Genomic DNA, 21,416 nt, shown 5'->3' with positions numbered 1-21,416 from the left:
CCAGCTACTCGGGAGGCTGAGGCAGTAGGATCGCTTAAGCCCAGGAGTGTGAGGTTGCCGTGAGCTAGGCTGACGCCAGGGCACTCACTCTAGCCCGGGCAACAGAGTGAGACTCTGTCTCAAAAAAAAAAAAAAAAAAAAAAATCCAGCCTCGTATGGTTGGCACTTGCGTAGAGCCAGCTCGGGCGTGGGTGGGGCCTTATTGCTCTGGGCGGGGACGCCTGTGTTTTGTGGCGCCTCCTGAAGGTCCTGGCCGCAGGGTAGTGAAGGATGAATTGAAGTAATTAGAACAAAAGGGCATGTTCCTCCTACTTAGACATAGAAACAAAGCTTATTTTTTATGTAATTTCAGGCCGTGAACTATAGAACTTATTTTGGCACGGAGAAGGGGCAGCGATGGTTCTTCGTCTCTGCCAGGACCTGCTCCCAGGAGGGGCGGGGCCAAGATGGCGCCGAGCGCCGGGTGAGCGGCGTCTTGGCTGCCGTGAGAGACTTTTCCTGCCCCGGGCGGTCGGCTGGCGGGGGCGGGTCTGAGTGGTACCGGGAGGAGACCCTTTGAAGGGCCCGTGTGGGGACTGGAAAGAGGACGGTTGGTTGTGTGTCCGTGCTCGTGGGGACTCAGTGTGTGTTTGCATTGGAGGGATGTTCGGGGAAATGGGGTGGGCTCTCTGAGCCTCCTTTAGCGCTGCCTGGGGATCTTCCACCTGCTTCTCTGCTGGGGAAACTACTGCACACGTCTTGCTCAAGTTAACCCTCTTCTGGAAAGCCTCCCTGCCGCCTCCACTGATCTGAGGAGCTCCTGAGACTGCAGCGTGTTTTATGAGACTTTACTGGCAGAGGGTACCGCAGGGTATTGAAGGATTAGTAGGAGTTCGACAGGGAATTGGGACACGACCGCTTCTTGTAAGCCCGGCGCCAGGCACAGAGTATGTGTTGAATAATTGGGTCCTCTATAGATAAGACTTACAAAAATGGGGGAGGAGACCTGGGATGGTTTGAAAAGTACCAAATTCTCCTTCAGCCTCCATCTTCCCATCCCCCCAGCACGCCCCTACTCTGCCCCCTGCACTCAGTCCTGAACACTATCAATGTTAATCTTCCTAATGCGCAGCTCCAAGCGTGCCACTCTGCATTTGACCACAATGTAGACTCCAAGCTTGGGCCTATGTCTTAGTAATCTTAATAATAGTGATGCCAAGTATTTATTGAGTACTTACATCTCTAAGTCTTAACAACTCATTCATTTATTCAACAAATATTTATTATTTACAGTGTCCCAGGCCCAGTATGGACTCCCAGAATACATCAGTGAACATAACAAATATTCCTACCCAGATAGTGGGTGGTGGGGGTGATAAGAGAGGATATAAAGTATGAGAAGATGTTAAATGGTATGGAAAAGGAAAAGTAGGGCAAAATGAAGGCAGAGCGTAGAATTAAATAGGGTGGTCAGGGTAGGTGGCCAAGCAGACATCTGAGAAGAGCATTCCAGGCAGAGGGAACAGAACAAAGGCTATAAAGCAAGAGCATGCCTAGCAGGTGTAAAGAACAGCCAGTAGAACGATGTGGCTCAATCAAGGTAGAAGAAGGAAAGGTCAGAGATGTAATGGGGAGAAGGCAAACTTTGAAGGGCCTTGTAGGTCATCGTAAGGATTTTGGATTTTACTCTATGGCAAATCGGGAGCCATTACAGGGTTTTGAGCCAAGAACTGACAATCTGATTTACATTTTGATAGAATCACTTGGGCTGCTATGTTAGGAATAGTTGTAGAGTGGCAAGGGTGGAAGCAGGGAGACCTTGTCAGGAGGCTGTTGGAGTTACCCAGGTGATAGATGATGGTGATTTGGGCCAAGCAGTGTGAGTGGAAGAGTCAGAGTCAATTAACCTGGCGGTTTTGATGAGAGGGCTCAGATAGAGTGAGTGTCTGGGTGGATGGCATTGCTATGAAGATAAGGAGAGCTGAGGCTGGAGCAGGTGCGTGGGGGAAATCAGTTCAGTTTTAGTGGGGATTTTGAGGAGGTAGTTTTATATACAAATCTGTGTAGTTAGGAAGAATGCTCTGGGCTGGAGACATAAATCTAACTGTCATTAGCCTACAAGCGATATTTAAAGCTGTGAGAGTGGTTGAGGTCACCAAGGGAGTAAGTGTAGCTGGAGAAGATAACCAAGGACTGAGCCCAAGACACTCCAACATTAAGCAGATGGGGAGAAGAAGAACCAGTTAAGGAAACTGAGGCAGTGTCCAGTGAGGTAGGAAGAAAACCAAGAGAAGGGAGTATGGCAATCGAGTAGAGAAGGTGTTTTCAGAGAAGGAAGTGGTCAACTGCTGTATACTGCTGAGAGGTCAAGTAAGGTGAGTGGACCTTGGATTTAGCAATGTAGAGTCAGTGGTGATCTTGACAAGTGGTTTCAGGGACCTACTGGGGACAAAAACCTGATTGGAATAGGTTTAAGAGAGAAGAGGAGAGGAATTAGAAACAGAGTTAAGACCACCCTTCAAGGAGTTCTGTTGCAGGGAAGAGCAAAATGGGATATATCTCATAGAGAAAATGGAATCAAGAAAGACTTTTAAAGCAATTTTTAATTGTGATGAAATATACATAACATACAATTTACTATTCTAACCCTTTTTTTTTGAGACAGTCTCACTCTGTTGCCCAGGCTAGAGTGCTGTGGCGTCTGCCTAGCTCACAGCAACCTCAAACTCCTGGGCTCAAGTGATCCTCCTGCCTCAGCCTCCTGAGTAGCTAGGACTACAGGCACGTGCCATCATGCCCGGCTAATGTTCTCTCTCTCTCTCTCTCTCTGTGTGTGTGTGTGTGTGTGTGTGTGTGTGTGTGTGTATTTATTTATTTATTTTAGCTGTCCAAATCATTTCTTTCTATTTTTAGTAGAGACTGGGTCTCGCTCTTGCTCAGGCTGGTCTCAAACTCCTGACCTCGAGTGATCCTCCCACCTCGGCCTCCCAGAGTGCTAGGATTACAGGTGTGAGCCACCGCCGCAGGGCCTATTCTAACCAATTTTAAGTGTACAGTTCAGTAATGTTAAGTAAATTCACATTTCATCTGTCTCTAGATCTCTTTTCATCTTGCAAAACTGAAAATCTACCTATTAAACAACTCCCATTCTCACCTCCCCCTAACCTCTGGCAGCCACCATTCTACTTTCTGTCCATGATTTTGACTAAGCACCTCTTGTAAGTGGAATCATACAGTGTTTACCCTTTTGCGACTGGCTATTTCCCTTAGAATAATGTCTTCAACATTCATCCAGGCTGTAGTATGTATCAAAATTCCCTTTATAAGGCTGAATAATCTATCATTTATGTATTCCCGTTTTTTTAAGATAGGAGAAATAACTGCATTTTGTAGGCTGATGAGAATGATCTTGTAGATTAAGAAATTGATGATGATGCAGGGAGATGGGAGAAATGCTGGAGTGAAGCTTGACTTGGGAGGAGCACGGACAGTTCCTCCAAAGCCACAGGTGGGAAGGCAGAGTACATGGTAGTGGGAGTCTGTGGAGGTCCTTTTCTGATCGCTGAGAGTGAGGAAGAAGGAAAGTCAAACAGGACAATGGGAGATGGACTGTGCTGGAGAAATACAGGGTGACTGGCAGCAATAAGGGCCCCTTTGAAGTTCACGGCCATGAATTTAAATTGAGAACTGGTCAGCGTGGCTGTATGCTTTTCTCATCACATTCTGTTGTACAGGTCTGTAGGCTCAGAGTGGGAGAGTTGTATTTTTGACAAGCATGAATAATGATGAGGGGCAAGAGAGATGTAGGTACATGTGTAACAACTTTAGGGGAAAAAGCATTATCTACATTTTACAGAGAAGAAAACCAAATGGGTGGGGAACCTATGGCCTTCTCTTTCAAGATTATTCTTTTTTAAGCACCAAAGGAGGCAAAAAAGGCTTCATTTTTTTCTGCTGTGCCCCTATTAATAAAAGGGTTTATTCTGTAAAATTTGGATTCAAAGCTGCACTTAAGGGCCTAGAAGGCCACAGGTAATTTGCCCAAGTAACAAACACAAGTAGGTAGTTGTAGAGCTGTGTTCCTTCTAATATATCTCACTTGTACAGTGCTTGGCCTAGAATAAGTGCTCAATAAATTGCAGTGAATTGGATCAGATTTCTGTCTTTTTCTATTATAACTGACTCCCATGGGGATGGACAGAAGATGCCCCCCACGTTATTTCCCTCCTTCCATCTCCATTGTCCTCCCTCTGTTGTGGCCTCTCTCAAGTAGACAGTCCCTCTTGTTTGGGTCTCATGTTTCTTTTTATTTCTTCTGCCTGCCCCATCCTCCTGCCAGCGTCTCCGTCTGTCCACCCTGGGGCATCATCCTTCTGGGGAGGAGAAGAGAGACTCCAGAATGACTGAGGAGAAGAAGCTGAAGCTCAGCAATACTGTGCTGCCCTCAGAGTCGATGAAGGTGGTGGCTGAGTCCATGGGCATCGCCCAGATTCAGGAGGAGACCTGCCAGCTGCTGACAGATGAAGTCAGCTACCGCATCAAGGAGATCGCACAGGTGACCTGGCCCTGCGTTGTCCAGGATGTTGCCTGGGCCCCCTTCTTCCTCAGGGTCTTGGGCTGACGTCTGTTCTCCCACCCACCCCAGGATGCCTTGAAGTTCATGCACATGGGGAAGCGGCAGAAGCTCACCACCAGTGACATTGACTATGCACTGAAGCTAAAGAATGTCGAGGTGACTGGGAGAGACAGGAAGGGGCTGGAGGACTGATCTGGAAGCAGGGTGGTGAGATGCCATCCTCCCAGATACTGCACGTGCTTCCAGGCAGGCCTCTACAGCTCCCTTCTCACTCCAGCGTCTCTCTCTCCTGATACAGCCACTCTATGGCTTCCACGCTCAGGAGTTCATTCCTTTCCGTTTTGCCTCTGGTGGGGGACGGGAGCTTTACTTCTACGAAGAGAAGGAGGTTGATCTGAGCGACATCATCAATACCCCTCTGCCCCGGGTGCCCCTGGACGTCTGCCTCAAAGGTTGGGGGAGGGGAGAGCAGGGTGGCAGGGAGGAGGGAAAGGAGTGATGCGTGTGGGTGTGAGGAAGCTCACAAGTGAAGAAAGCCTCAGTGTGAGATCCCTGGTGAGTTGCAAGAAGGGGCGCAGGAACGGAAACACACCTTCGTTAGTGTGGAGTGACTCCCTGGTGTCCATGTCCAGCAATTTAACTTGACACCTTCCTTCCTCACAGCTCATTGGCTGAGCATTGAAGGCTGCCAGCCAGCTATCCCCGAGAATCCACCCCCAGGTAACTTTCTCTGTGCCTACTCCTTCTCTCTCTTTCCCTCCTCTTTCTTTTACATTTCCTGCTGTTCTTGTCACTGCTCCCACTGTGACTGCTTTCCCACCAGCTCCCAAAGAGCAGCAGAAGGCTGAGGCCACAGAACCCCTAAAGTCAGCCAAGCCAGGCCAGGAGGAAGACGGACCTCTGAAAGGCAAAGGTCAAGGTGCCACCCCAGCTGATGGCAAAGGTCAGTACATCTAGGCCAGGCCTCTCCTGACTCACCCCAGAGCCAGATGGTCATGTGTAAAGTAGATGAGATCAGGGCCAGAGAGTCCCAGAAAGGATCTGGAAGCCTAAGAGGAAGCCAGGTGTCCTGGATGGGGGGTGGGGGATGGGGAAGGAATGGAAGGTTAAGGTTTGACTGGTACTGAGGCTTCTTCTGGAGCTTTCTGTTTCAAACCCACCTCCCCCATTCATGCAGGGAAAGAGAAGAAGGCGCCACCCTTGCTGGAGGGGGGCCCTTTGCGACTGAAGCCCCGAAGCATCCATGAGCTGTCTGTGGAGCAGCAGCTGTACTACAAGGAGATCACTGAGGCCTGTGTGGGGTCCTGTGAGGCCAAGAGAGCGGTGAGGCCCCCCAGCCTGCCCATACCCTGAGATTCCTCCCCTCGGAGGCCCCGCGAATTCCTCCCCAGGATATCTGCCCCCACCTCACAGGCTGCCCTCCTCCCACAGGAAGCTCTGCAGAGCATTGCTACCGACCCAGGTCTCTACCAGATGCTGCCACGATTCAGTACCTTCATCTCGGAGGGGGTGAGAGGATGAGGTTCCAGGGGTGCAGGGGCACAGGGACAGCTCATCCGAGGGATCTGTCTACCCCATCACTTCTCCTTCCCTTAGGTCCGTGTGAATGTGGTTCAAAACAACCTGGCCCTGCTCATCTACCTGATGCGCATGGTGAAGGCGCTGATGGACAACCCTACATTGTATCTAGAAAAATATGTGAGTGGTCCTGCCTACCCTCCTCTATTGCTGGGGTCCAGGGACCCGGCTGCCACCAACAGGAAGCTGTTTGTCAGAATCAGCTGACCTGTCACTTCTCCCTTAGGTGCATGAGCTGATTCCAGCTGTGATGACATGCATTGTGAGCAGACAGCTATGCCTACGACCAGATGTGGACAATCACTGGGCACTCCGAGACTTTGCTGCCCGCCTAGTGGCCCAGATCTGCAAGCATTTCAGCACCACCACTAACAACATCCAATCCCGGATCACCAAGACCTTCACCAAGGTGAGCCAGGAGAATCTACCGGGTACGGTCTGTTTCCCTACCGCCCCAGGATTGTCCCCAGGACCAGAGCTTCACCTACAGCAGTGGTGGGGCACTTGTGGCCAGGGGAGATGATATGGGAACAGCGGGCAGAGGGAAGGGGGACTGGGAGTGGGCAGTCTAAGGGCCTTCAGTCTTGTCTGTAATGTCCTGTGATTTACAAGGAAAGTGTCTTTATGAAAGACTTGGGTCCTTAACAATTAGCCTTTCAGACCCTTTCATCTGGGTTTATCTTCCTTCCCCTTCCAGAGCTGGGTGGATGAGAAGACTCCCTGGACAACTCGTTACGGCTCCATCGCAGGCCTGGCAGAGCTGGGACATGATGTTAGGCCCCAGGGGGAAGAAACAGGGGAGGGGAGGTGGTCATGAGATTACAGAGGGTGACACCTCCCTGCCTGAGAGACCCCTGGTGAGCCCTTGGCCTGGCTTCTTCCCTTCCTTTACAACAGGTAATTAAGACTCTGATCCTACCCCGGCTGCAGCAAGAGGGGGAGCGCATCCGCAGCGTCCTGGATGGCCCCGTGCTAAGCAACATTGACCGGATCGGAGCAGACCATGTGCAGAGCCTCCTCCTGGTGACCAGAGCCCCCGCCCCTGCCCTCCTCCTCCCAACGACCCCACCCCCTACACACACAGGGGGTGTTGAGCAAACATGTGGCCTATTTTACTCACTCACTCCATTTTTGTATTCAGAACACACCTCAGAGTCTAGCCTGTTTTGCAGATGGAAAGACTGAGGCCCAAATGGGCTAAGTAAGAAATGAGGGGTCGTGACTCCTACCTAGACTGCACTGCCCTGCTGCCTCTGCATCAGTATATAGTCCTGTGGGAGGAGGGCAGCCTGTGAGGTGGGGGCAGATATCCTGGGGAGGAATTCGCGGGGCCTCCGAGGGGAGGAATCTCAGGGTATGGGCAGGCTGGGGGGCCTCACCGCTCTCTTGGCCTCACAGGACCCCACACAGGCCTCAGTGATCTCCTTGTAGTACAGCTGCTGCTCCACAGACAGCTCATGGATGCTTCGGGGCTTCAGTCGCAAAGGGCCCCTGGACAGGCAAACGCCCTCTGGACCAACAACCCCATAGATATCACCAGTGTATTTAACAAGTTCTCTACACGAGTTGGTGCCATGTTTTGTCATGAAAACAAAAAAAACAAACAAAAAAAAACAGTATCTCTTACACACACCAAATAGCCTGGCATAGTCTGGCTTCCATCAGGGATACTGCAACGATGGTATCTCCTTTTCACCCCTTCCCCACGGCTCTTCTGAGTACCAGCCCTCCTTCAACCTGGCTTTTCTTTGTCGTCTTTCTGCAGAAGCACTGTGCCCCCGTTCTGGCAAAGCTGCGCCCACCGCCTGACAATCAGGATGCCTATCGGGCAGAATTTGGGTCCCTCGGGCCCCTCCTCTGCTCCCACGTGGTCAAGGCCCGGGCCCAGGCCGCTCTGCAGGCTCAGCAGGTCAACAGGACCACTCTGACCATCACGCAGGTCAGCGGCTGAGCGGGGCGGAGAGCGAAGAGGAAGGGAAGGAGCACCTGGGGGTGGGACAGGGCTGTGGTGCCCACTGGGATGGGCACTCACAGGCACACGCACACGCAGGCCCAGGGTCAGCAGTCTCAGTGTCTCAGTCCCTTAGTGACGATGCTGCACTGAGGAAGAGCAAGGCGAGCCTGGGCCTCTCCCTTCAGGTTCTTCTTCTTCTTAGATGTTGTTTCCTCTTGCCTCTTCTCCCTGCAGCCCCGGCCCACACTGACTCTCTCGCAGGCCCCTCAGCCTGGCCCTCGGACCCCCGGCTTGCTGAAGGTCCCTGGCTCCATCGCATTGCCCGTCCAGACATTGGTGTCTGCGCGAGCTACTGCCCCGCCTCAGCCCTCCCCTCCTCCGACCAAGTTTATTGTAATGTCATCCTCCAGCGCCTCATCCACCCAGCAGGTGCGTGGGTGAGGGACGGTGAGGAGCACCGAGGGGCCTGGTCGCCTCAGAGGACCCTGGGGAGACCCCCCCGAGTAGCACCAGTCCATTCTGGCCCAAAGTCAGGAGATGGGACAGTCACGTGCCATTGTCTTGCAGGGCTGTAGCTGCCCAGCCTGGGCAAGGCCTTGAGTTGCAGTAGCCTACTGAGACCCAAGGACAGGAACACATCTGAGGGGAAGCAAGTGTCCCAACCTCCAGGTTTCTGGGGCATGGGAGGCACAAGGTGATGGGCACTGCCTTTCTTTTCTGCCCAGGTCCTGTCCCTCAGCACCTCAGCCCCCGGCTCAGGCTCCACCACTACCTCTCCTGTCACCACCACAGTCCCCAGCGTGCAGCCTATTGTCAAGCTGGTCTCCACGGCCACCACTGCACCCCCCAGCACTGCTCCCTCTGGTCCGGGCAGCGTCCAGAAATACATTGTGGTCTCACTTCCCCCAACAGGGGAGGGCAAAGGAGGCCCCACCTCCCACCCTTCTCCAGCTCCTCCCCTGTCGTCATCGCCCTCCCCCCTTGGGGGCAATGCCCTCTGTGCGGGGAAACAGGAAGCTGGGGACAGTCCCCCTCCAGCTCCAGGGACTCCAAAGGCTAACGGCTCCCAGCCCCCCAGCTCTGGCTCCCCTCAGCCTGCTCCGTGATGCTCCATCTCCGGCCCCTGGATCCCCCCTCCACACACACACCGCACACACGCGGGGCGGAAGAAAGTAGTAGGCTGCTTCCTCCACGTCACTTTTTTAGATATTGTACAGCCAGTTACTCAGAATAAAAGCTTGGTTTGTAAGTTCTGATCCACCTCACTCCTTCCTGCATTGGATACCACGAAGGGGTGCGTCTGTCGAGCCCCCCTGCTCTCTCAGGACTCAAGACTCAGGACTCTTCCTGCCTAGACCCAGTGCCACAGGCCAGGAGGCCAGAAAAGATTGTCATTTTCCCATTTGACAAACCGCTGCCTTGGTGTCCTTGGCATCCTCATATAGGGAGTCTCAGATCCGAATTACGTAGGCATCACTGTGGCTTAGGTGTCGCACCCACTTGTGGGGGTTGGCGTTGCCGCAGGGCCTGAAGGTGAGCCTAAGGAAGCGAACCTGGAGCCCAGAGCATGTATGCCGAGGAAGTTCGAAGGAGAGGCTGGCAGGGCCCAGCCCCAGAGGAGGGGCTGAAGTGGAGGGCCCATGGCTGGGAGGCCCTGGGACATCCATCTGTGAGGAGCAGAGGTAGGGGAGAGCACAGAAGGCAGGAGGCTGACCACGCTGGGGAACAAGGCAGCAACTGCTTGGGGAGGGCAGGGCGAGGGGCTGCAAGTGCAGGTCAGAGGAGAGGGAGCTGGAGGATCGACAGCTGATACCTGGAAGAGGCCTGAGAGTTGAGAGCCTCCTTGCACCCGGGGCAGGTCCCAGCGAAGGGCTCCCTCTCCCAGCTCTGCCTTCTGCTCTGGGCTGCTCAGCTCCTGGGATAGGCTGGAGTTGGGAAAGGAAAGTGCTGGGGCTCGGCTGTGCCTTCCTTGGGCCAGGCCAGTCGTACTCAGCTCATCCTCTCTGCCCCCACACCGTGCTCCCCAAGGAAGCTCCCCTGGAGCACACACACTAACCTGACCACTCCTCGAGGCAGGGGAAGGTGCAGCCTGACATTGAGAGCTTGGCTGCGGAGAAGAAAGGAGCAAAGTCAGCCCCAGAAAGGCACAGTTCCTTGTCCCCATTCTTCTCAAACATCGCAATGGGAGCTCAGCACAAGTACAGCTTCCTAAACACTAAAGCCTCTAACCAAATGATTCTGAGGCTGGGGGCTGCATCTGAAGGAAGCAGCAACAGGTCTGTCTCCTGCCCCACACAGCTGAACTAGGCCTGGCCAGTCCCTACTCTTACCTCTTTGGGGGCAGGTCACATCGCAACTTCAGATAAACCTGGAGCCTGGATGAGAGGGTAAAATACCATTACTTAGGCCATATCCTACTGGCATCTCACCATTCCCCACCCAGAGCCTTCATGCAGGGCTGTGTAGGTTGTACCCCAAGAAGAAGAGCTGAAATCCAACCCAACTCCTAGTGGGCAAGCCTTTTTCCAATCTGTACCCTATTACCAGCACCCCTGTGTGTAGTAAGTCTTGGGAATATATACATCTTGGCTTGGCTTCCAAGGTAGCTCTGGAACACAGGAAATGGTCTCACCGGCCTGAGCCTCGGTCCCACTGCACAGAGGGAAAGAGCCGGAACGGGAGTGGCGAGGGGAGGTCATCAGAGAGTTGGTACCGCATTACGGTCAGCTGAGGCCAGAGAGGAGTGAGGTCAGTTTGGTCTCCCCACATCTGCACTGCCTCCCTTCCCCATGGTGGATGGAAAACTCTAGGCCACCCTGAGCCTCACCTCGCCCTGAGCTGGCTGCAATCGGAGGATTCGATGAGACTCAAACTCATCCAGGTGCACGGAGCTGTGGAATGAGACCTCATCAACCCGAATTCCTGGCCCATAACCTGGAAAGAGAGAAGGACTCTTCTCCTGACCCATATTGTGGGAAAGAAGAGCAGGGAGAAGGACGACGATCTGTCTCTAACTTCTCTCCGTGAACTCTAAGGATCCACTTTCTCACCTCTCAGTTCTGACTTCCCCACACAGAATTCTTCTGTCAAGCCTATGCGAATCTCTGTCAGAGGAAAGAACATTGGGGAAGGTCAGCAAACACCATATGTGACACCGAGCAGCGTGTCCCAAACCCAGCCCTGGACCCAGCGTGTAGACTCCTCACCAGAGCCGCTGGGAAGGAAGCTCTTGAGCCGGATCTCTCCCTGCACATCCACCTTCAAGAGTGAGCCCTGAGGAGGGAGGGAGGTCAGTGCCCAAGTCCTGACCCTCCCAACACATTTCCCAAATCCCATTTGTCCTCAGCTCCAGGGTTGGGAGCGCAAACTTACATTAGATGCTATCAGTACGGACAATCTCTCGACCACATCCAAAAAAACTTCATTCTTCTGGCTCTGAGAGAGAGGGGGGATTTGGGTGGCTGGAGGCAGAATGGCTTGTGTTCCAAGATGGACAGGCAGAAGGGACAGGGCAGTCCACACCAGGGCCCTGGGGTGGGGATATGGGGTGAGGAAAAGGATACCCATGTCTAGGGCAGGTGGAGAAGTCTTGGACTTGGGGGTCCCAGAAAAAAGCCAGAGGGTCTGATTCCATCCATCTCTCCCTCACCTGGTCAGTGCGACTGGACAGGACGGGGCGGCTGGCTGCGCTGCTGGGGGCCACTTTGCTCTGCTGTGTCTCGGCTCCAAACTGTTAAGTACCCAAAGTAATTAATTCTCAGGTTTGACACTCCCAACTGACTCTCCTTCCCCCTCGTCCTCCTTTTTCTTTCCACTGACCAAGCCAACACTGCTGAGGTCAAAAAGGCTGAAGGGCTTGCTGACCACGGGTTCCGTCTGGATGAAGTTCCTCAGCATCTCTGTGGACGTGGTCTGTACATAGCCATAGTCCTAGTGATGAACAAAAGACAGTCTTTGGGTGGCCAGTGGAAGGAGGGGTGAAAAAGGAGTGGACTTAGCTTCCCAGCCACAGGATCCCACAGTATCCCACAGTGGAAAAGCAGACAAGAGGAGAGAATCTGTGGGTCTCACCAACACTTCATCCAGGAGTTCGTAGACCAGAGCCACATTGCGGGAGATGGTCCCCTCACCCAGGGAGCCACAGTAATCGCCCAGGAGAGTGGCCAACCTGAGGAAACATGGCCCAAGCATGCATATTCCCCTCGTCCTCCTCTCAGACCCGCAGTCCCAGGCACCCCGCCCAGCCCTCCTCACCGGGAGAGCAGCTCCAGGAGGCTGAAGGGAGAAATGTTTTCTGAAGTCGTGGCTACTAAATAGAGACCACTGTGTCTGATGTGAATGAAATGACGATCATCGTGATGCTGAGACACAGATAGGGAGAAAAGCGTTAAAAAAAAAAAAGAGAAGGGTCGTGAGCTCGGATCCTGATGCTCCTACTAGCAGTGGTTGCAGAGCGACTTTGGGCGACACCTGAACCCTCCCTAAGGCCCAGCTTCTCAACGTGCAATAGATTGATAATAGCACCCACCCCAGAGTTGCTGAGGGTTGAGACACGCATGGAGCGGTGCTTGGTATACTGTTAGCCTTCAATGGACTTTCGCTAATTTTATTTGGAGCTGGGTGCCTCCCAAGCGCAAGCTTTCAAAGAACCAGCCCCGGGAGGGAAGAGGCGCCCACCTGGCCCGCCAGCCCCCGCCCCCAGTGGTTACCATGACAACCGGGGACTCGTCTCCTGGCAGTCCCATCAGCTTCCGGTAGAAGAGCTCGGCCACATCCCGGCCGCCACTGTCTCCCCGGACTGGCGGGTAGAAGGACAGTTAAGGAGCCTGCAACACGGGCTGGCTCCGGGCACTACTCCTGCCCGGCCCCTCCACCCCGCTCCGCGGGCCAAGGATACAGTCTTTGTAGATGAGAGGGTCTCCCTTGGAGGACAGAATGAAGAACTGGGAAATCATGGCTGTTCTGGAGAGTAAACAAGAAGGCGGCGAAAGTTGGGCCTGCCCCGCCCTGCGGCACCGGAACAAAAGGACGTGCGTGGACTGGCCCTTTAAGAGCGATCCTCCTCCGCCCGCGCCAGCTCCGACCGCGGGAAACCCGGCGCCAGCCCCGCCTCGCCCGGCGATTCCCTCCCGACACCCCCACCGCCTCTCGTCACTCATCCCAGGCTCGCCTAGTGATTGGCCGAGGCTGGGGCCTGTGGCGAATGGGGAGAGCGAAGAGCCGTCCTCTCCGATTGGTCCAAACGCAGTGGCGCCGGTCACGTGGAGGGCGACGTTTCGCGCCAATTTCGGTTGGTCCGCCACAGTCCAGCGCGCGGACGTTCTCGGCTTCCCCGGGAGCTAAACTGCTGAGCGCGCCAACTGCTGCTGCACGGCCCTCGGCAGCGATGGCGCTTAAGGATTACGCGCTCGAGAAAGGTGAGGGTCTGCAAGGCTGGGAGGGACGTCCTGTGCGGGAGGCCGCCGGGCTAACACCTGTGGATGTAAGCCGGGGTCTTAGGGGCCGTGTCGGTGGGCGCGCATGGCCAGAGGCAGGGTCGGGCGGCGGCGGGGCTGGGACAGACGGTGCATGGGAGGCGCACGGGGGACGTCGGGGTTGAAGAGCTGGTAAACCTGCCCAGGAAAGGTGTTGTCGTGAGAATGGGAATAACCCTGCTGGGGGGCTGCAGAAGGGAGGGTCGCGCCCAGGAGAGACGCGCACCCTAAGGGCTTTCGGCCTCGGACTGGGACCCTGAATCCTCTTCCCTCCGCGCTTTTGGGCACTCCCGAGTTCCCGCGTCCTCCCGAGACGCGCCGAAGCCCTGGGGGCGGGCAGGCCGGGGCCGCTGCGCGCCGGGATTGGCCACTTAAGACCGCCCTCCAAGCGGAAGTGGGGGCGGGCGGAAGTGGCGCGACGCGGTTGGAGGGAGTGTCGTGTGTAAACAGTGTCCTTCCGCGCGGTGGCCTCAGAGCTGCTGAGGGTGGGGGCGTGCCTGGAATTCGGGGGCTTAACGCTAGGCAGAGAACCGCGGCAGTGGGGAGGGACGGAGAGGCCCTCAGCGTGCTGGCCAATGGCGGGACGGGCTCCCGCCTTGGGCGGAGGAATCCCGGGCTGTGAGGCGGCTGGAATCTGGGCCCATGTGCTTCTTTGTTTACTAAGAGCGGAAGCACTGGCGGTGGCGGGGGTGGGGTAGAGGACCGGCCTAGTGGCGGAGATCCCGGCAAGAGCAAGGGTTTAGGGAGAACCGTACGGGTGGAGGGAAAGCTGAGAACCTTGAGACCGAGTGTGTTGTAGAGTGTGGGAGGCCATTGGGGAAGGGTGCTAGGATTTTAAACTAGAGACTGGAATTCCCCAGGGGGGAAGGTGTTGGGCAGTACTCTAATTGCCAGGGGCCCCTTACTCTTCCCTAGGTAAAAAGGGACTTGTGTAAAGAAGTTTTGCCCACTTTGGGGAGAATTATGTAGATTTGTTTAAGTATCCACGTAATAAGTAACTCATAGGTTGTGTTTTAAGTGAAAATGGGTTTTTTATTTCTACCAGAGGGATTTGCAGTACGCTATCTCTGAAAGAAGGGTTGCTTCTCATGATTTCACATTTATGTTATAGAAAAGGTTAAGAAGTTCTTACAAGAATTTTACCAGGATGAAGAATTTGGGAAGAAGCAGTTCAAGTATGGGAACCAGTTGGTAAGTGTAAGATTGGGTGAAGACTATAGGGTGGTGCTTAAGGAGTTATAAGAGGTGGTCTAGCTTGTTTCACAAAGTACATGTTCGTAAGTGAATGTTTGGTACAGCACATACTCTTTAAGCAAATATGATAGTACACTGTATTCATAAATGATGAGAGTGTTTTTAGGAGTTTGGGGACTGAGAAGTGAATATTGCTCTGTCTGATGCTGCTCTTTCTCCCCTGTGGGTGTCTAGAGCCTGTGCTCTGAGTTCACAGTGATGTATGAATTCTGGTGAACAAAGAAAACTTGGCTCTGAGGTGTTGCTATTTCTTCCCCACCCCAGGTTCACCTGGCTCATCGGGAACAGGTGGCACTGTACGTGGACCTGGATGACGTAGCCGAGGATGACCCTGAGTTGGTGGACTCGATCTGTGAGAATGCCAAGCGCTATGCAAGGCTCTTTGCTGATGCTGTACAAGAGCTGCTCCCTCAATACAAGGAGAGGGAGGTAAGTGGTTGGAGAACAGGGCAAGGGATTTAGGCTGTGTCATGAAGCTGCTCAGATAGTGATGTTTTCTGAGCTGGCAGAAAGGAGGGACAGTGACTTCTGTCTGGCACTGTGCTCTCTTTTCTCCGTTCTGCCATTTGTTTTTTTTTTTTTAGGTGGTAAATAAGGATGTCTTGGATGTTTACATTGAGCACCGGCTGATGATGGAGCAGCGGAGCAGGGACCCTGGGGCAGTGCGAAGCCCCCAGAACCAGTACCCTGCTGAGCTCATGCGCAGATTGTAAGTGTTTTCTCTGGGAAAGGGTGTAGGCATTTGTTTTCTTCTGGCCTTGCTAATGACTGTTTTCTCCCCTTAGCGAGCTGTATTTTCAAGGCCCCAGCAGCAACAAGCCTCGTGTTATCCGGGAGGTACGGGCTGATTCTGTAGGAAAATTAGTAACTGTACGTGGAATCGTCACTCGCGTCTCTGAAGTCAAACCCAGGATGGTGGTGGCCACTTACACTTGTGACCAGTGTGGGGCAGAGACCTACCAGCCGGTACGTGTGGAGTGAGGGACAGGAAGGCACTTCCTGATGTTTGTTTTCTCTGCTTTGTAAAAGATGCCTGTGTGTTAGCTTTTCATTCTTTCTCTGGTATGTAGTGGTCTTTTTTCTAGGTGTTTGTCATTATTGACCCAGAATAGTTCAAGGGGTTCTTGACATTTCGAAGATACTTGCCATGAAGAGGAAATGTGATTCAAGGGGTTCTTTTTTTTCTGATTTCGTTTGTTGTTTCGTTTCTCATATTTCTAGATCCAGTCTCCTACTTTCATGCCTCTGATCATGTGCCCAAGCCAGGAGTGCCAAACCAACCGCTCAGGAGGGCGGCTGTATCTGCAGACACGTGGCTCCAAATTTATCAAATTCCAGGAGATGAAGATGCAAGAACATGTGAGTTTGGGGTATGTGGTCCTGGGCAGGTGAAACAGGGAGTCCACTAGAATCCTGTAGTCACTTGTGGAGTGGCAGAAAGAAAGAACAGAAAAAGAGAGCTGAGGCAGAAAAGTACCTAGAGCAGGAGGGAGGTTTACCTGGAATTTTGTGTTTGAGTTGGGAAGAGGTAAAGGAGGTCTCATCTCCCCTGTTCCCGTAGGCTGATCTGAGGCTGGGCAGACTGAGAAGTCTTAGAGTGGGATGTTTAGGGAGGGAAGGTCAGGTCCTTATGGGTCTTATGTTTCTCTCTCCTTGCCTTTCCCTCTCCTAGAGTGACCAAGTGCCTGTGGGAAACATCCCTCGCAGCATCACAGTGCTGGTAGAAGGAGAGAACACGAGGATCGCCCAGCCTGGAGACCATGTCAGTGTCACTGGTATCTTCTTGCCAGTCCTGCGCACCGGGTTCCGACAGGTGGTACAGGTGAGAAAGGGAGTTTGAAACAAGAGAGAATCCCCCTTTCCCCTCAACCACTCATTCTCTCTACCTCCCACAGAGAAAACTAACACACCAAAACATCAGGCAACACGAAGGGTTTTGTCAAATCATTAGGGACTCATCAGGTGATGGACAAGCTAAAGGGATTTCACCCATATCCTGGCATTTTCTTGCGCAAGGGTTTACTCTCAGAAACTTACCTGGAAGCCCATCGGATTGTGAAGATGAATAAGAGTGATGACGATGAGTTTGCGGCTGGAGAGCTGAGCAAGGAGGAGCTGAGGCAGATTGCAGGTAAGGGGCCAGGGGGAAGACTGGGAATTTGATTTTTATCCCAGCCCCTTTTCCCCCAGAAAATACACTAATCTTAACTTCTCTGCAGAGGAGGATTTCTATGAAAAGCTGGCAGCTTCTATCGCCCCAGAGATATATGGGCATGAAGATGTGAAGAAGGCACTGTTACTCCTGCTGGTGGGAGGTGTGGACCAGTCTCCTCGAGGCATGAAAATCAGGGGTAAGAAGAAAGAACGAGGGAGAAACACAGGGTGGGTGAAGTCATTTGGAAAGAAAAAAGATGCTGTGGGCGAGTATTCCTATAGGTCACAGAATGAGAGTGGATCTTGCCTTCATGGGCACAGGGAGAACTTAGGAGTAGTAGTGTGCAGTGTGGGAGGGGAGGCAGACTTCCAAGTGTTTTCTTTGTGTTGGACAACTTGTTTTAGAGAATAGTTATTCAGGGGCTTCCTTCCCTTCCCCCAGGCAACATCAACATCTGCCTGATGGGGGACCCTGGTGTGGCCAAGTCTCAGCTCCTGTCTTATATCGATCGCCTGGCCCCTCGCAGTGAGTAATCATACCTTGGGCGGGGTAGGAGCACGGTGTTTATTCAAAGGGTAGGGGTGGAAGGAGAGAGTAATTATTAGAGAGAGAGAGTTGGTGGCAGGGGGAAGGGAGGTGTTGCCAGCACCAGCACCCCACAGATCTTTAGCCATCTCGGGAAGGGCTGGGAGGGCAGAGCAATTCAGTATAGGCCTCCCCTCCCTGGCCCTATCTTTGCATACTTGCCCTATACTCCTTTTTTTCTTTGTTTCTCTCTTCCTAAGCACATCTGCTTATTTATTCTCTTGTAGGCCAATACACAACAGGACGTGGCTCCTCAGGAGTGGGGCTTACAGCAGCCGTGCTGAGAGACTCCGTGAGTGGAGAACTGACCTTAGAGGGCGGGGCCCTTGTGCTGGCTGACCAGGGCGTGTGCTGCATCGATGAGTTTGACAAGATGGCTGAGGCTGACCGCACAGCCATCCACGAGGTCATGGAGCAGCAGACCATCTCCATCGCCAAGGCGGGCATTCTCACCACACTCAACGCTCGCTGCTCCATCCTGGCTGCTGCCAACCCTGCCTATGGGCGCTATAACCCCCGCCGCAGCCTGGAGCAGAACATACAGCTTCCTGCTGCACTGCTTTCCCGATTTGACCTCCTCTGGCTGATCCAGGACCGGCCTGACCGAGACAATGACCTACGGTGAATGAAGCTCAGCACCCAAAGAGACATGCCTTTCTAATGATCTGTAGGGTGGGAGGTGAAATCAGAAAATCAATCATATTCTCTGTTGGCAGGGGCTGGTCCATGGTTAGGGAAATGGTAGGTCGAGGCTGAAATGCTGATAAGGATTTCCTGGGGAAGTTTGTCCCTGCCATGCCATAAAAGTGAGGGATATTTAGAGCTGGGGCACGGCGCGTGTAGCCCTAAAGAGTGCTCCTCCTTGCCTCCCCTCTTTCAGGTTGGCCCAGCACATCACCTATGTGCACCAGCACAGTCGCCAGCCGCCTGCCCAGTTTGAACCTTTGGACATGAAGCTCATGAGGTAGGAGAGCTGGGTGAGGATGGGTGCACTTTAGGCAGGTTGCCTGCGTGTGGCAGTGTCTTGGGCCATGAGTGTCTCCTGAACAGCTTTCAGTCCTAGGGTGTGTTTTTTCACCACTCCCCCCCACCCACTACCACATGTTCTGGGCCTGAGAACAATAAATCAGGGTGTCCCCTGTGCCTGGCCAGATGAGAACAGAGTGCCCTCAGAACCTGCCTTCCTTACCACTGTCTTGCCCTAGGGGTGAGGCAGGTAGAGACTTTAGGCCAAGCTGGGTCCTTTTCTATGGATACTTAATATAGGTTGAACATCCCTAATCCAAAATCCACAACTATTTGAGTGCCACTGTGACACTTCAAGTGGAAAATTCTACACCTGATCTTGTTACAGGGTCATAGACACATGAATCTTGGTTTCCTGCACAAAATTGCTAAAAATTTTGTATAAGACTGCTTTCAGTCTGTGTGTATAAGGTGTCTATGAAACCCTAAAGAGTTTTGTTAAATGGGAAGGCTGTATGCAGAAAAAAACATGCATATGCATTCACTCAGTTCCCCATCTCTTTTTTTCTGCTTTCCCACGAACCTTCTCTCCCACAGACGTTACATAGCCATGTGCCGAGAGAAGCAGCCCACAGTGCCAGAGTCTCTGGCTGACTATATCACAGCAGCCTATGTGGAGATGAGGCGAGAAGCTTGGGCCAGTAAGGATGCCACCTATACTTCTGCCCGGACCCTGCTGGCCATTCTGCGACTTTCAACTGCTCTGGTGAGTGCCCGGTCTCTGTATTGCCAGAAGGCTGTCTTGGCCCTTCCTGAGCAACACACCTTAACGTGCTCCCATTGCCTCCTCCCTCCCACTCCAGCCCTGCGGGGGCTAAAGTGCTGACAGTGCAGATAGTGGTCCTGTCCGTGCTACCGCACTGTGGGTACTTGCTGCTCCAGTAGGGCACATGCCACGTCCATGGAGGGAAAGGCCTTCTCCCTGCTTCTTAAACCTCACTGAAGGGGTGGGTGGGATTAATTTCACTCCCTGTGTCCTAGATCCTGTGCTATAAACCTTCATTTCTATTCTCCCATGTTGGACCTTAGTCCCGGGGGCTCCAAAGTGCTGTTCGTGCAGGTAGTGTGATTACCTGACCTACTGCTGAGCTAGCACTTCCCGAGCCCCTGGGACACAACCTCTCTGCCAATCGCCTTCTTGGCTGAGCTCCCCAAGCTCCATCTGTCATGGTGGGGAGCCCAGTGGAGTTCAAAAGGGTCTGGTCTCCCTCACAGGACAGCTGAACACCGGGACTGGCCAGTGTTGAGAGGCGGAGACTTGGGCAATTGCTGGACGCTGCCCTGGGCATTGCACTTGTCTCGGTCTGACAGTGCCGGCCCAACACTGCGGATGTTGGGGGGAAGGGAGGAGCTCCACTCTTGTTTTGTGAGCAGGCAACATGAGTTGCCCAGCCTTAAAGTTGGAACAGGGGGGTTCCCTGACTTGGTTCCATTGCTCTCCTCCTGTTCCCATCTGTCCCCTACCTTCCCCTTAGGCACGTCTGCGAATGGTGGACACTGTGGAGAAGGAAGATGTGAATGAAGCAATAAGGCTAATGGAGATGTCAAAGGACTCACTTTTAGGCGACAAGGGGCAAACAGCTAGGTGAGTGGTTTAATGAAGGATGAAGTTTGAGTCACCTCGATTTTCTTGAGCAGATCACTTGGCTTCTGCATCCACATGTATATGAGGCCAGCCTCAGAATTGTAACACTGACTGTCATTGTTCTTTGTTGATACCGGTGTTCTTGTTTGTATCCCTGACCTTACACGCCCATACTTCTCCTTCAGGACCCAGAGACCAGCAGATGTGATATTTGCCACTGTCCGTGAATTGGTCTCAGAGGGCCGAAGCGTCCGATTTTCTGAGGCAGAGCAACGCTGCATATCTCGTGGCTTCACACCTGCCCAGTTCCAGGCCGCTCTTGATGAGTACGAGGAGTTAAATGTCTGGCAGGTCAATACTTCCAAGACACGGATCACTTTTGTTTGATCCAACCTGCTTGAGACACCGGGTCCACCCCTGCGTTGTGCTGATCTGCCCCTTTTAAGGGTTTAATGATGCCTCTTGAGGGAAGGTGGATCCTCTCTTTTGCTAATAAAGTGTTTGTATGTTGCCACAGTATTGTGAGGTTTTTAGATTTCTGTCTTGTTTTTTTTTTACATTTGTCCTATTTTATCCAGTCAGTAAATTTACTGAGTGAAGTGTCTACTCTACCTGCCAGGCACCAATACAGACACTGGGATAGGACCAGGAATAACTTTCTATCTGCAGAGATGATGTCTGCGCTGGTTTCTACTTTTTGAGCTCCCCTCCCCTACTTAGTTTCAAATACTGAGATACCCTGTGCCAGTTAGGCTCTGGGGCCATAGGGCCTCTCAGCCAAGCCAATTTTTCTTCTTTTCTGTTTATTAATGCTTCTATCAGACATCTCATTACTCACCACCTTAGTCCTCAAAGCCCACTCTGAAGCCCTGGTTAGGCAGTGATGAGAATCAGGGAACTGAAGGGTGGCATGTGGGAATGTGTTACCTGGCACAGGTAATCATGCAGCTATCCCTTCCTGGCCACCTCTCCAAAGTACAGATGATACTGATACCTCCATCTCATAGGGCTGAGGTGCCACACAGCCCATCAGTGTAGTTCACCCAGCAGTAATTGAGAAACCTCTCGCTCTCTTGGTAATTCACAGCGCCCACAGGATTGAGGCTTTGAACTGTCTGTAATAAAATGTGTTTAATATCCCTCCTCCTCCCCTTTTTTGTGTATGAAAAACTTTTAATGAAAGTAGTCATTTGTCATGTTTATAGGGTTGGACTATGTAAGATCATGTCAGGGTGACAGGGCGGAACAGA

The 21,416-nt window shown here is 52.9% G+C and overlaps 3 protein-coding genes and 1 long non-coding RNA gene across 8 annotated transcripts; 2 read left to right on the top strand and 2 right to left on the bottom strand.

The window, feature by feature from the left end:
- The first annotated feature begins 433 nt into the window (after positions 1–433).
- Positions 434–9,336, top strand: TAF6 (TATA-box binding protein associated factor 6). 3 transcript variants are annotated; one of them, XM_045541401.1, is made up of 15 exons: positions 434–463; positions 4,319–4,534; positions 4,625–4,711; positions 4,854–5,007; positions 5,219–5,275; positions 5,379–5,498; positions 5,733–5,878; positions 5,987–6,064; positions 6,152–6,253; positions 6,360–6,542; positions 6,831–6,905; positions 7,031–7,156; positions 7,899–8,072; positions 8,322–8,516; positions 8,813–9,336. In XM_045541401.1, exons 2-15 carry the CDS (start codon positions 4,379–4,381, stop codon positions 9,191–9,193), a joined length of 2,034 nt encoding a protein of 677 aa, XP_045397357.1. In that variant the 5' UTR covers positions 434–463; positions 4,319–4,378; the 3' UTR covers positions 9,194–9,336. The 3 variants fall into 3 exon arrangements, with proteins under 3 accessions (XP_045397357.1, XP_045397359.1, XP_045397358.1); XM_045541403.1 differs by lacking the exon at positions 434–463 and adding an exon at positions 562–589; XM_045541402.1 differs by lacking the exon at positions 434–463 and adding an exon at positions 2,970–2,986.
- On the bottom strand, positions 4,204–8,951 carry LOC123631611. The gene is made up of 2 exons (XR_006733197.1): positions 7,767–8,951; positions 4,204–5,624 (listed from the first exon to the last, which is right to left on the bottom strand). It is a non-coding gene; the product is annotated as an uncharacterized LOC123631611 (long non-coding RNA).
- On the bottom strand, positions 9,272–13,260 carry AP4M1 (adaptor related protein complex 4 subunit mu 1). Of its 3 annotated transcripts, XM_045541407.1 has the most exons (15): positions 12,985–13,260; positions 12,797–12,885; positions 12,342–12,448; positions 12,159–12,255; positions 11,907–12,017; positions 11,737–11,817; positions 11,460–11,522; positions 11,294–11,360; positions 11,138–11,191; positions 10,915–11,021; positions 10,720–10,814; positions 10,418–10,462; positions 10,144–10,194; positions 9,901–10,012; positions 9,272–9,754 (listed from the first exon to the last, which is right to left on the bottom strand). In XM_045541407.1, the coding sequence occupies exons 1-15, from the start codon at positions 13,244–13,246 to the stop codon at positions 9,539–9,541; spliced, it is 1,557 nt and encodes a 518-aa protein (XP_045397363.1). In that variant the 5' UTR covers positions 13,247–13,260; the 3' UTR covers positions 9,272–9,538. The 3 variants fall into 3 exon arrangements, with proteins under 3 accessions (XP_045397363.1, XP_045397360.1, XP_045397361.1); XM_045541404.1 differs by having other exon boundaries at positions 9,272–10,012; XM_045541405.1 differs by lacking the exon at positions 11,460–11,522 and having other exon boundaries at positions 9,272–10,012; positions 11,294–11,345.
- Positions 13,143–20,685, top strand: MCM7 (minichromosome maintenance complex component 7). Its single transcript, XM_045541400.1, has 15 exons — positions 13,143–13,504; positions 14,673–14,752; positions 15,080–15,244; positions 15,400–15,524; positions 15,601–15,781; positions 16,037–16,174; positions 16,488–16,637; positions 16,832–16,946; positions 17,035–17,166; positions 17,412–17,495; positions 17,783–18,176; positions 18,436–18,519; positions 19,119–19,287; positions 20,057–20,166; positions 20,352–20,685. Exons 1-15 carry the CDS (start codon positions 13,291–13,293, stop codon positions 20,551–20,553), a joined length of 2,343 nt encoding a protein of 780 aa, XP_045397356.1. The 5' UTR covers positions 13,143–13,290; the 3' UTR covers positions 20,554–20,685.
- Positions 20,686–21,416: the final 731 nt, after the last annotated feature.

The sequence above is a fragment of the Lemur catta genome, chromosome 2 (assembly GCF_020740605.2).
Source record: "Lemur catta isolate mLemCat1 chromosome 2, mLemCat1.pri, whole genome shotgun sequence".
Classification (NCBI taxonomy): domain Eukaryota; kingdom Metazoa; phylum Chordata; class Mammalia; order Primates; family Lemuridae; genus Lemur; species Lemur catta.
This window is presented reverse-complemented; position numbering and strand designations above follow the sequence as displayed.